The sequence below is a fragment of the Culex pipiens genome, chromosome 3, assembly GCF_016801865.2.
Source record: "Culex pipiens pallens isolate TS chromosome 3, TS_CPP_V2, whole genome shotgun sequence".
NCBI lineage: Eukaryota > Metazoa > Arthropoda > Insecta > Diptera > Culicidae > Culex > Culex pipiens.
The window spans coordinates 83,110,469-83,124,462 of record NC_068939.1 but is presented as its reverse complement, the minus strand read 5'-3'; the positions used below and the strand labels follow the sequence as shown (position 1 = coordinate 83,124,462).

At 46.9% G+C, this 13,994-nt stretch overlaps 1 protein-coding gene across 1 annotated transcript in view; it reads left to right on the top strand.

Annotated features, from left to right (window-relative positions):
- The window catches only part of LOC120423174 (fringe glycosyltransferase), a 159,386-nt gene extending 145,911 nt beyond the window's left edge, over window positions 1–13,475 (top strand). The window contains exons 5-8 of the mRNA XM_039586861.2: window positions 6,306–6,444; window positions 12,110–12,290; window positions 12,358–12,452; window positions 12,523–13,475. Of these exons, the coding sequence (XP_039442795.1) occupies window positions 6,306–6,444; window positions 12,110–12,290; window positions 12,358–12,452; window positions 12,523–12,675 (568 nt within the window). The 3' untranslated portion in view covers window positions 12,676–13,475. The remainder of the gene's footprint in view (window positions 1–6,305; window positions 6,445–12,109; window positions 12,291–12,357; window positions 12,453–12,522) is intronic.
- Window positions 13,476–13,994: the final 519 nt, after the last annotated feature.

Sequence of the window (13,994 nt, the reverse complement as noted above, 5' to 3'; positions counted from 1 at the left end):
AATTTAGATTGCGATTTACATCAGCTCTGAATTGTAGTTGTAAAAGCGCAAAATTGTGTTTATTTAAGGAATTTGTTAAGTTGGCCACACTCGAATTGTCAAAAACAGTGCTGCCAGAGTTCTTCAGAAATTTTTCGAGGGGTAGGACACGAACTAAAGTTCAAAATATTGACAGTTTGACAGAAGAACTCCGCAAACACCCTTCGTAATGCACCCTAATCGCGCCATTTCCGTAATGGTCGATGATGAACCTAACTGTTCCGGCGATCATCCGTCCGTCCGCGTTGAACCAGATAAAACTCGCACCATCTTCGTCATCGCGGACCGGTTCGGATTTCTGCACCAGCTGCCGCTGCAGCATCTTCCCTATAATTTGACCTGCTCGGCGAGATAAATGTGCTTTTCTATCTAATCTATGATTATCTCTCTTTATATTCTGAGGGGCCTCGACTGTAGTCGCGCCGCGCCACAACAGGTTCTTTTGTGCTACGTGAGCTTGCTGAACTCTTTTATTTGCAACCAGCTGAACCGATTATGAGTGTGCATTCTTGGCGAGGCTCTTCGCTATGACGAATCAGGGGCAGCCTTCGGGTGGGCGTTAGCGATGAAGATATCTGGATTCCCCCTCTACACTGTCAAATTTATCAGCGGAATTAATTTATATTATTCGTGCCTGCGCACCGAACCCGCTGTTTTCTCCTGCGGCGGGCCTGCCAGCTACCGTAGATCGCGCGAACTAGTTTGAGGTTCGGATTAGTCGCGATGGGCTTAACCTCACGTCACTCACGGGCGTTAGCTGCTCGCAAATGCTCGATCATCGTCGTAAGACAAACATGACAGATCGCTTTAATGAGCGCGCCCCGGCAGTGACTGGTGGTGGTGGTTGATTTAACGCGCTATCGGGTTTGGAGATCAAAACAATGCCCTCGGTGTGTAGGGATCAATTTGAATATTTGACTCTGGAACATGGTGCGAGCACCACGTGGTCACTCTCGATCAAACGTGACGCAGTTAGTCAAACAGAAGAGTGAAACAACCATCAAGGCGAACACGCACCACGCAAGAATTCCGTTCTAATCGCCTTACCAGCGCGCAAAACGCATAATCCGCTCATGTCTCGCGGAAGCACAATCTGACAGCCCGCTTGGAAAACTTCAAATTTTCGGTGATCTTTTGTTCGGCCCCAAAAAGGCGTTGCTCACGCGCAGGCACAAAAGTAAACAATCTTTGTCGACTCGGGAGAGAGAGGGTCGTACCTTTCTCGTACACAAATAATAATAACTAAAGCGGCTTAAGGTCCCCGAAATTGGAGAAAGACCCGCGCATTGGAAGCACCGCCAGTGTCACAATAATATCTGACAACATTATTATCACACGTTTTCGTCTCCGTTCGGGATCACCCGAAAGTTAGAGACCTTGTATGGCAGATTGGCAACGCTGCCGATTTCATTTGACGTTTAATTGTTTTTATTTTGACAGAAATATTAGCTATAAGCTCATTTCTGCTCAGATTTTTACAGAAGGGGCAATTATCCCACCTTTATTTATATACCTTGAGGCTTCTCACAATTCTAGGCTAATTAGTTCTAAAAAGCAATAAAACCAAACTATTCAGTGTCCAACTCCTTGGTTCGCCGTAAGTGAGTTGTCTCTTTTCAAGTTTCGAGCCATGCAGAGTCTTTGGTCTGCCTAATCTGTCTCTTCCTCTCTAATATTTTCTCTTCATTTTTCCTTTCCATTCCGCGCGAACAATATTTTTATCGCTCTTTGTACGAAAAGATGTCAAATTTCGGCTGTCCCACCAGGCGGAAGCCATTCGCTCTCTTCATCCATTAACTCTACCCTGACGAGATAAGTGAGCTGCTTAAGGCTCATTCCGGTATTGTTGTTGTGCGTGAAGCTGTCACTTTTCAGGTTGGTGAACAACCCCACGCAACAGATGAGGTTAGATTGCGCCCGACCAAGGTGATTAATTGAGCACAACTCCCCGTACACACGATTAGTTTCCCATAAAGGAACGCGCAGAAGGTAATTACCCGTGGACCGTTTCGGAAATGTATCAAATTTCTCCGCGCGTAATCGAGATTTCTTCCCGAACGCGCGTTGCTCCTCCTAGGAGATGACGTTGATAGCCCGACGTGAGAAATGACATGTCGGGCTTAAGTGACGCGCGTGTGCGTGTGCACACAGGTAGTAGGCTCTGCGACAGCGTGGCTATGATTTATGAGCGAGTTTAAAGTGACGTTCCGCTGGAGGGTCATTTTTTAAAGTCCCATCGCGGTTTAATGATCTTGGGTGGGTGTCGGTCGTGTTGATTATGTCGGGGTTTTAATGATAACATTTGTTTGGCTGCTGGCAGCGCTGCTGCCCCGGTTTAGAGCGTTGGACAGTGTGCACTCGTTTGCAAATCAATTTTAATTAAACTCAATTTAGACTCGTGATAAATCAGCAAATCCGTCCGCAAACTGCACAGATCGGATGAGGCGACGGCGAAGACCCGGGATCGAGGACAGCAATTTGTTTCAATGAAACTTAATTCGAGTTGCGTTGTTATTGTTAGCAATAGTGGAAGGTTTTAAACAATTCCCACCCTTGTTTTGTAGACCTTGATTTTGACGTTTCACTTTGCAAAAAGGTGGGAATTAATAAAAACTCGCAAATTTTGTAAAAAGGTGGGAAATTCTTCTAAAACTTGCCACAAACAACCATTAGTCACCAGTTTCGCGACCAAACTTCACAGAATTTCCACCCTCTACCACTCGCGCATCGACTAATGGATTAAATTGATCTTAATTAGTGAATACCGCACATTCCTCCAGTGTGGCTACTGCCTCCCCAACGACACAACCGTTGCGCTGCGCGTTCTTTGTTCGTTCCCGTTCCCGCGACGCGTAAGATAAGCGGCAAATCCGGGAGTCAACGCGCCGGAACGCGTTAAAATATGCAAGAAACTACACGATCGGCAAGAGTTTGGTTGGTGCAGCGTTGTACGGATCAAGATCGCGCCGCGAAGGATCCGCCTGGACTTCCCAATTAAAAGCGTAAAATTTGTGCAAGCTCGCGTGTTTTGTTCCTCCTTCTCTCGCTGATAAATTCGTTTTAATTAATGCAAATTTTTTGTAACCTCCACACCCTCTCTCGATCGGCAACTTGTTTCTGATTAAGGTAACATTTCTTTTTTTGCGCGCTCGCGACTATCGAAAAACACTTGCTCGAACGCAGCGCGGCCTTTAATTGGTGGGCCCCTCGCGCTTCGGGCGATTCTGACAGATGGCGATACGGGGCTGAACATGCGCGCCACCCAGCGTGAATCAATCCGCGATGCCCGGTTCTAATCGCGGAAAAGGCCCGATCGGTAGCCGTAAATTAACCTCGTGATTCGACGAGATTTATCGAATTCGACGCGGGGTCCCTCGCGCGTATGTGATCCAATTCTCACCCCGGACCCGGACGAAATCCATGAAAATCACCCTTAATCCAATGTAATGGCAATTAATTTGAAGCCTCTTTGCTATGAGGTGCCTTCTCCTATAGGTTAGAAAAGAGAACCAAAAAAAACTCTCTTGGGAGACCCCCGTGGACCCGATCGCTTTTGATTATTAGATTAATTCTGGCCGGGGTGCCCCGAGCGGCATTCGTCTCGCAGCTTAGGCCGGTTAATTTCGGGTTTGTTCCGCAAGTTTTGCATGATCATCGTTGTTAATCAATCAACGGAAATTGAAGAACCCTCTCAGGCGCGATCGAATCAAAGATGGCCACGTAGATCGTCGCAGCTGTCAGCGTAGCAAGGGGAGGTTCAAAATTCTCGTGAAAAAGATGGCGGCCAATTTGGCGGAAATGGTGGACAAGGCGCTCCCCTCCGGAGGGGTGGTCAACTGTGAGCACCTGCACAAGCTGCTGCACGTGGTCGTGCATAACCTCACCGAGAAGGAGCTGAAAACGGACTTTCGGTGCAGCTCAGACGGGAAGCCGGCGGCGGCCCAACCCTTTGACAAGGAGAACCTGGTGATGATCCATGGCAAGGTGAAGGATCTGACCAAGATGTCCGAGGAGCAGCGTCGGATGCTGTGCGAGCTGGAGGGCAAGCTGAACAGTTTGGAGGGAGAGGTCAACAAGGTCGCGAACGCTGGAGGCTCGTGCGGCAAGTGTGGCAAGTCGGTCGCGATCAGGGATAAGGAGCGAGTGCAGAGTGCTCCGGCGGGAAGATCCGCGTCCAAGCGGTCACTCACCAAGCCCGGCTCGAAGCGATCGCTCACGAAGATGGGCCGATCGTCCAACACGAGCTACAAGTCACACTCCTGCCTGTCGGAAGCGGAACGATCGGGTGGGGTTTTCGGCAAGGGCGGACCAGGCGGACGACCGGGGTCGAGCAAGCAGAAAGACCCAACGGCCGCCAACCTGCAGCAGGTCGTCGACAGCCAGATGAAGAACATCCACATCCCCGAGCTGAAGAAGTGGGTCGAGGCGAAGCTGAAGAGCCTGCCGGCGATGGACAGCTTGCCGCAGCGGATCGACCAGCTGGTCAAGGACCAGATGAACTCCACCGTCGTGCCGGACATGAAGAAGATGATCGAAGCCATGATACAGCAGACGCAGAAGGAGATGGGCGGGGCTGGCGGATCCGGATCCGCCTTTCCACTCTGCATCTCCTGCCAGAAGATGTCCACGAGCCAGATCGACAGCCAGGACTGTCTGTGCGTGATCAAGCGCAAGATGAAGAACGCTTCCAAAATGAGACTAAAGAACGAATAAACTTAATCGAAGTAGTCTGCGACTTGGTAGTTTCATTTCCCTTTGACAATCGTCTCGATCGCGCACGAAATTCAAAATGTCCGAAGCGGATCTGACCTGCCTGGTGCACCAGTCCATCGGAACGCCGGACGGTATCATCAACTGTAACCAGCTGCAAAAGCTGCTGCTCTGCTTGGTGCAGGGAGTTCGGGAAATCCAGGAGGAACTCAGCCTTGGCGGAGATGACGGATCTTCCGTGGAGGAAGGGGACGGCGATCCGCAGGAATCGCCCAGTGGAAAGGGAAAAGGCCGGTGGGGTGAAGTGTACCAGACGTTCAAGGATCACGACGATCTGATACAGTGTTTGGACGAAAAGTTACGTGAGCTGGAGGAGCGCTTGAAGAAATGCTGTGGAGAGCATGCGGATGAGGTCGGGGAAGATGGGGAGGTTGTTCCCAAGCCGACGATCGGGGAGTTGGGCGACAAGGTCGCCGAACAGGAGGAACGAATGAAAGAGCAGGAGGAACGGTTGCTGGAGTCGCTGGCTGGCTTGGAAGAGCAGATGAAAGCCGCGCAGGAGGGCACGGAGAATCGGTTGAATGGTTTGGAGGAACTGCTGGCGGAGCTGCAGCGTCAGCTGGCAGAGTCGGAAGCTAGGGCGGAAGAGGAGCTGCGTGGCATCAAGAGCGCCATGACGGAAGATAAACTGCAACAGATTGACGACACGGTAAACCAGGTGGTCGACCTCACGCAACAGCTGGAAGCGTTGCGGGCGCAACTCCAGGAAATGCTCCAAGATCGGGAGCGCATGAACGACGTGATCAACAGGTTAATTCAGGACAAGGAAGAGATGGCCAAATCTCTGGCCGAACTAGCGGACGACAAAGCCAAAACAAACAAGCTGGTGGACAAGCTGGCCGAACAGGCCGGCTTGAAGACGCGCCCGGAATCGGCCGGAACGACGCACCGCATCTTGACGGATTTGACTTGCATAGCGTGCGAAAAGGACGCGGTGCAGCGCGATCGCGACGATCTGCCGATGGCCCTGCCCGGCCAGGGCAAACCCAAGAAGGTCACGCGAAAGCCCCGCGTTGATCCGCTGGTGCGGCTCCGATCGAAGCGTGCCGCGGGCGGAGCGCACACCGTTGTCAACGCCGACGAGCGAGTGTTTCGCCTAGCAGGCCAAGACATTTGCCGCTGTTCGACATCGTCGGGAGGAAGTCAGCCGAGAGAGTGAAAGTTTTGACAGCTACAAGATGGAGCGCGCTAAATCGAACGTGAAGAAGGGAATCGAGAGCTCGAGCGTGTTGATGGACGGACGTGGGTTGCCGCCGCCGTCCGGTGGACGGAACTGTGGCGGAAGACATACGGTGGTCAAGCCGGACGAGAAGGTGTTCCGAGATCGGCAGACCGCTTCCGGATCTTACGTCATTCCGAAGCAACTTATGAGACGCTAATAAACGACTAAATTCCCCGTTAAAAATTGTTTTTCTTCATTTTTAAGATCAAATCTCGCAGAACTAGCTAAATCTGTCAACTAACCTAACCTCATTCTTCTTCTCCCCCCTTTTCAGATGGTGGTGCCACTTTGACGACGACAACTACGTGAACGTTCCGCGGCTGGTCAAGCTGCTGGACGACTACAGCCCGACGCAGGACTGGTACCTCGGCAAGCCGAGCATCTCGTCGCCGCTGGAGATCTTCCTAGATAATGTAAGTTTCCGACCCGTGAGTTATGATCAGCGCGTTCGTCGCCTGAACTGTAGTGGGGTGCATTATCATTAATTACGGTGGCCATTCCGGTGATGATCTTGTTTGGTCATCTTCATCACGTACTGCTCGTATCTATCTAGAAGGTAGTTGGCGATAAGCCGGACAACCTCCGGGACGCACCGGTGGTGTCAACGATTTGAATAATAACGACAATTAAATTAATCGTTATAAAGTAGCTGGGTCGAGTCTGGTTCGAGTCAGGTTCGGCAGCTGCGTGCCGTATCGAGTGAGTGGGAACTCGTTTTTGCGGCGACTCAGCTCAGCGGTCCACCCGCTGTTTTTACTGGACTCGTTATGTCGCGATATTTTGGCAGCGCAGACACCTCTTTCCGAGGTTGACATTCAAATATCGGAGACCGGTAATGAAGCCTTATCAAGCCGTCGCCGATTCCATCTCGACAACCCCGGGAGCTGCCGGGACGCGTCAAAATGCTGTCAGTATTTGCCATTAATTTCGGGTGCTGGACCATAAATTTGGCGTTTTGAGTGCGGCACTGGAACCTGTTTCGCAAGCGAGGGGGACAGCAGCGTTCATAATTCAATTATCGTAAAGCGAGCTAATAGAGCAAAAACTCAGCTGTTCCGCGGAATTTAGTTGTTTTTCAGGGAGTCTAATCAAGACAGCATGCAAATGCCTTTTTTTGGGCTCAAAATTTAATGCTCAATAAGTGGTTTTTAGTGCCCTAAAAAAATCAAAATGGATTTCAACCTGACAAAAAAAGCTCTTTGCATTCGAAAAAACAATTTGATTAGCTTTAAATGGGCATCAAACTTGTAATCATAAAAGGTACTGAAAATCTGACAAAATCAAAGTTTATTTGAGTTTGCAAAAACAATTTTAGGGCTCCAAAATCGAACAACAGATCACTTAATATTTGTATATTAGCATTACATTTTGATCAAAAGCAGGGTGACAAGTCTTATCTGGGCTCAACTTTTGCATAGGAGGGCTTTAAATTTGAAATCTGGGGCACCAAAAAGCACGAAATTTTTAGGCCTTTTTTTTAAATACCACCTAAAATGGCTGTCTTATTTTTGATCTCAAAATTATGTGTCCTAACGAGGGGGTAACGAAATTAAAGAGCTAAATATCTGTAGAACCCAAATTGTATTTGAGGCTAGGTACACATTTTAAAATACTTGGTCAACGCATCGAAATTTTGTTAATATATTGACGAGATCCTACCATGATCTAGCAACCTTGATTTGTTGAAATGTCAGATGAAATTAAACCAAAACAAAAAGAAACAAAAAGAAACATGAAAATTGCAATTCGCCTGGAAACATGCCTGAACCGTTATTAAATCTGTGTTCCGATCGCCTACTTCTAAATTTTTCAATTTATTTTTAATCCACCCAAATCAATGTTGTTGTTTACCATCTGTCAACTCAAGGTTGAAAAGTGCACGGTGGGAAAGCTCACGCTTAAAGTATTGACTAGTATATTAATATATGCGTCAATATGTTGAAGAACAGTAAAAACTTTGACTCTGTACAACCCCTAGATTTGAGTTGACATGAACAAGCTCAGGGAACCAAATCTACAATATTAGAGCACACAAATCTGAGCTCATTTGAAGAGACTAAATTATAAGGCCAAAAAATTTACCTTCTTAAATTTTTTAAACGATGGGCACTAAGGGCTCAAAATTTAGTGCTTTTGTGTGCCCTAAAGAATGCCAAAAGTGTTAAATACCTGGCTAACATAAATTGTATTTAAGTTTGCCTTGATTATTTAAGGGCACTAAATCTGATCACTGGGGCACCAAAAAGCACTAATTGAGCACTAAATTTTGACCAACAAAAAACCAATATTGCGACATCCGTAACCTGCCCCGAACTCAAGACTCTTCCAGGTGTCATATTTTTCACCAGCCTAACCACAGCTCCATTTCATATTCATAACCCGGAGTGCATCCACCGTAAATTATAACAAAATTAGTGCCCTTGATCGTCTTTCTTCTGCCCCAACTAGGTATCTGCCCAACTGGGAATCGATTTATTATTCAAATCTCGAATACGCAGGGCGCACTTTTTCCCTCTGTCTCATCATGATTCGATTAACGCCGGCGGGGCCCCATCCCGCGGAGAGGAAGTGACCGTTACCAGATTCAGCTTCAGCAGTGGCCGCGGCGTCCAATAATTTCTGGTGATTTACCGATTATCGAAATTGCTTTCTTTCTAACGGGGTCCACGCGGGGGTCGACGACGATCCACGGTGACGTTTGTCCCGTTTTTTCGGCAGCTACATACCTAGTTGTGACCCAACAATGACAAAGTGGTTTCGTTGCAGGTCCCCCCTCCAGCAACGGTCCAATTGCGGGCGGTGATATTTATCATTTTGTCCTCTTTCGAGCACGGTTCGCGACGTTCCGAGCAGGAGTTGATTCGGGAGCGATTTTGAAGAGAACCTCGAAGGAAAATGAAGTCATTTTCATTTAAATAGATTTAAACGCCTTTGTTGCAATGTTGCGCAGGAAGGCTGCGGATCATCAAAAGAGTTGCCACGTCATACTCAGGGGTTGGAAGAATCTCTGTGGGCTTCTTGGTGTGCACGGTGCGGCTTAAGCTGAATTGAATCATGGAAATACTTAATAATTTCTTGTTTTTCTTCGACTTGCTAGTCTCTTTTACCCATAAGTTGATCGAGTTATGTGAAGAAATTAAAATGAACAACCGTTCATGAAAATGGGAACCACGAACAAAGTATTCAAATTCGTGGTTCCTGTACGGACGCAGATTCCAAACGCCGCACGATAACTGCAGTAGCCATAGCCAACCTCCCGATCGTCCACTGACCACGGTCCGGTTCCAGTTGTCCTGTTCGAACCTGTAAAGATCCGCTCTGCTCGTTCCATTGTCGTTTGCAAACAGAACATAACCAAACTTTTCGGCACCCTCAGCAAACGTCAAATCAATACAAATTGCTGCCGGATCTTTTTCCGGATCTTTCCCGGTCTAAGCTCTAGTTTTCCGATGGATCCTTCTGATTCGGTATTCGAACTGACGACCTTTTGGATTGTGAGACCAACTGCCGACAATCTGAAAGTTTGAACCCAGTGGCAGAATCAACGAACAGAATCAACAAATAACATGATAACACTTCAAAATGGCAGTTCACAACTTTGCGCTGTCACATCAGCAACCAGTGACAGCCATGCTTTCCAGACTTTCTAGTTTAAATTCTCGCAGTGTCAACAACAATCTTCCAGGCTATCAAATCACTGACTATTGCTCAATCTCAGATGCCTAACGCTGATTGCCTTCCACACGAATTATTTTGATCACATTCGTACAAAATCAAAGCTTATCAACACCTCTCGCACCGCGGCTTAAATCAGCTGTCAACGCCGTCTTGGACCCGTCAAACGTGACATCCTCCCTTAGCTGTCATCGACCGGTGACTGTCACCGCTAACCAAATTAAGCCGGACGCGCGCGCTGGTCGCCAACACAAAGCCTCGAAGGTCCAAAACAAAAGCCCCAAACATTATCGAGCGGCCATAAATCTACTTACGCGGCGTCACTAATCAGTCACGAAAATGGCCCCCCTCTTTTTTCCTCCATAAAAAGTTCCCAAAGTGTCCAAATCTGCCCTCATCGATCGGCATTACACATTTATAACGCGCTAAATCGGTCATTTCCCGTTTTCTGCAGCGGCAACGCCGCTGGAGAAAGGAACGGCCGCAGACCGCGATCTTGATTTATTTCTTTAATTGGTCGCCATCAGTGTTTTCGAAGGAGGCAGGTTTGCCCGCCGTTAATTAGTGACAGTTGGGCTAACCTCACCCATTGGTGGGGAAGCGGAAACTGAAGGGTAATTAAAAGAAATGTTTGAAATTGGGAGCGCGCAACATTATTTGATTCGGAAGCCAAGTATACGATTCAAACGGTTCGAAATGTCAGGTAGCTGCGGCGCACCAATCAGAAGCGATGACAGCGCGGAAAACGTCAGAAAAAGTAGGCTTCGACCCGCGCGGGATTGTGCAGCGGGCAATCACCGATAATTTGCCCTGTCTGCCTTTAACAATTTCGACAATGCGCAGATTTCTTTAATCCATCGATTTTGAATTGTCATCGACAGGGGCCAATCAACGTTGTCGCTGCGCGACTGTCACTCTGCGTTGAGGTTAGGTCGCGACAACAAAGTAGCCTGTACGGGAAAAGAAAAACATTTAAATAAAGATGAAAAATGTGGCTACTGGGATGGACATGTGTAAACCATGCCGTCGAGAACACCCGAGTCCCGGGTGATGATGTATGATTATCACATTTGGCCACCAGGCTGCCAGCTCCGCCGTAAACACTGGTAGTAGTCACTGGACTGCGAAGAAGACGAAGATGGACAGAATATAAATGGTCCCTCGCGAAAACTGTCCAAAAACGGGGACCCCCTCCCTTTGTGGCCGAGCGAAAGATCTGGCGGGGAGATTGGAGGCAAATTATATGGTTTTGCACCATCGCGCGCGGGGACAAAATTACAATACTTTCGTGACATTCCGGATTGTTTACATCAGTCTCTCTCGCTCAATGGTGCGGCGGACGAAAAATTTGCGTGAGCGATTCCATCTCAGGAAACACGTGTTCGGAACGCCAAACGAACACGAGGGACGCGCCCAAATTGACCCGTCTTCTTGGCGATTGTTTTGCTTTTGTTCAAACGCTGACGTTTAATGTTTTGTTTATGTCTGGGCGGAGAAAGCTTCGTTCACATCCGTCGCTTTGCTACCGTGAAGACAAAGGGCAATTAAGTCGATCCTATTTTCGGCAAAGCCAATCAAAACGCAGAATAATTGGTCATAGGAATGTCTCAAAAATTGGTCGGTGGTTTCGCACGTTTGACAGCTGTCAAACGTGGTGGTTCCAACTAGCGAATTCAGATTCGCAAATTCAAATGCAGTTTTCCGAACTAGCGAATTCGCTCTGTACCTTGATTCGACCCTTGTAATGTCAAAAACGCGAAGAAACACTTTCAAACTAGCAAGGTAGTACTGTAAACAACAACGAACTTGCTTGTCAAACGAAGGGGAAACAGAAGAAATTGGCCAAATTATGTCAAAGCGAAAGCAACCTGCAATAAATCGAACAGTTTCCACGATCGTTTTGCCCAAAATATGATGAATACACTACATGTCCCGCCCCGAATCGAAAACGAAAACGCAATTCCGCAAGAACTCTCAGAATGAAACGCGAAAAACGACGATGAATAATTCAACGAGCAGATGCTGTCACCCGGCGGAATCTCGCGGCCGGGAAAACCCGTTATCTCCGCTCGATAAGTTTGTCCAAATTTTAAGAAATTCTGCCTCGTTTCGAATGAAATTCAGATCAATCGCTTTCTTCGATAAGAGTCGGCCGAGAATCGCCGAGATCGCGCGATCTCGTGTTTGATCCCATACAAGGAGTGGCCACCGAAGTTTCGAAATTGTCATCATATTTCTTGAAAGCTTGGAAATTCACGACTCACAAAAACAAACTCACTTTCCGACAGCGATTGACTTTCGCAGCGACTGCTGCGATTCGCAGCAAACTGACAACTGCCGGTGACAGGGCAGTGTTGCCAAAAGGCATGATTTATTCAAAAGTTTTTTTTTCTTTTCTTTCAGACCAAATCGTCGACGGAGGTGAACAAAAAGGTGACCTTCTGGTTCGCGACGGGCGGTGCCGGCTTCTGCATCAGCCGGGCGCTGGCGCTCAAGATGCTGCCGATCGCGAGCAGCGGCAAGTTTGTGGCCATAGGCGATAAGATTCGCTTCCCGGACGACGTCACCATGGGTTTCATCGTCGGTAAGTTACACGACAAAACGCTTGAAAAGGTTAATAAATTACTAATGACCTCTTCGTCCACTTTCAGAACACATCCTCAATGTTCCTTTAACCGTGGTGGACGCGTTCCACTCCCATCTGGAGCCCATGGAGTTTATCCGGCCGGAAACGTTCCACGATCAGGTAATTTAGCCATTTCTAACCTCAAATAACCCAAATTGCTAACCAAAAACTTTCAAATCTCATCCCGCAGGTCTCCTTCAGCTACGCCCGCATGCGCAACGAATGGAACGTGGTCAAGGTGGACGGGTTCGACCTCAAAACGGACCCCAAGCGGATCTACTCGCTCCACTGCTACCTGTATCCGTTCTTCAGCATATGCCCGAAGACGATCAAGCGGAGATGATCCGGATCATCGTCCGCCGTAGACAGTAAGAGCGCCAAACCAAAACGCAAAAGTTGCAACAAAAAAAAAACATGTCTTCAGAGGAGATTCGTGCGTGCGAGGGAACCCGGAATGAACGAGATGAAAGCGAGTGCGGGAAAAGCAAGCAAAACAACAATTTTTCGTCCCCTTTCTGTGGGATGAAAACAAAACTAAACCTTGTCTGTGATTAAATTTAGTAGGTTTTAATCCGGTGATGTGGTCCGATTGGCCCGAGTTGGGTGCAGCAATCGAAGCAAGGATCGAAACAGGTGAATACGGACCAGCGGTGGTGCGCGGGGTCCTTCTAGTCTCACTTAAAAATCAAACAATTGGCAGCAAGCAGCTGCACGCTGCGATTAGGCAGCTAAAGTAGGGTGAATGTTAGCTACTTTTGTCTGTGAACACATAAGAAAAATTACCGATAGTGCGTGTAGAAAAAGTTGGAAAATCAAGCTCTTCCTAGATAGTTGATAAAGAGGAAAAGTGCAAAAAACAATCATTCAAGTTTGATTGGTGTAAATAAATGAAAAAAACATTGCAAATAATCCGTACTAAACTACTTTCCGTAACGACGTGCTCTAATAGACTTTTAGGAGAAAAAACATAAGAGGTAGCTGTTGTAGAAGCAAACGTGTAAATAACAAGAAGCCACTGTACAATATTCATGAGCACAAGAGAACTTGTACGATTATATTGTTTTATTATCTCGTATGTAAACAATTGATTATTTGTTAAAGTAAAGCGAAATTGTGTTAATAAATCAAAAGTAATAAAAGAAACTGTGTAATCGTGTTTAATCATCCGAAAGCTGCTAACAAAGGGAACTAAGTTCTTTGATTCTCTGTAGAGGTGGGCAAAACCGCTCTTTTTTAGGAGCCGTTCATTATCGTTCGCTCATTAAAAAGAACCGCTCTTTTGAACGGCTCTTTCGCTCTTTTTCAAAGTTTGAATAAAAAGGGTTTTTTTTAAAGAATCGTGTGATTTTATAAGTTATATCACATTGGACATTTATAAATTATTTGATAAAAAAAAACTGAAATCGAGAAGATGCCCTTGAAAACTATAGGTCTTGGTGGTCTTCTTGTCAAGATTTCTACTCGAACCTAAACATTCGAGTAATTGAATGGCATTGCGTTTATTTCTGCAAGAATTGAACTAATCCTGATGTTTTATTTGAAGAAAATATTCTGTGAACTCTTTTCTACATTCTGATTTAATCGATAAAGTCTAAAACCGCTAAAGTTTAATCGGGCAAAAGGGTTTATTTTATTTTTTTTCAGAACTCTCTAAACTATTCA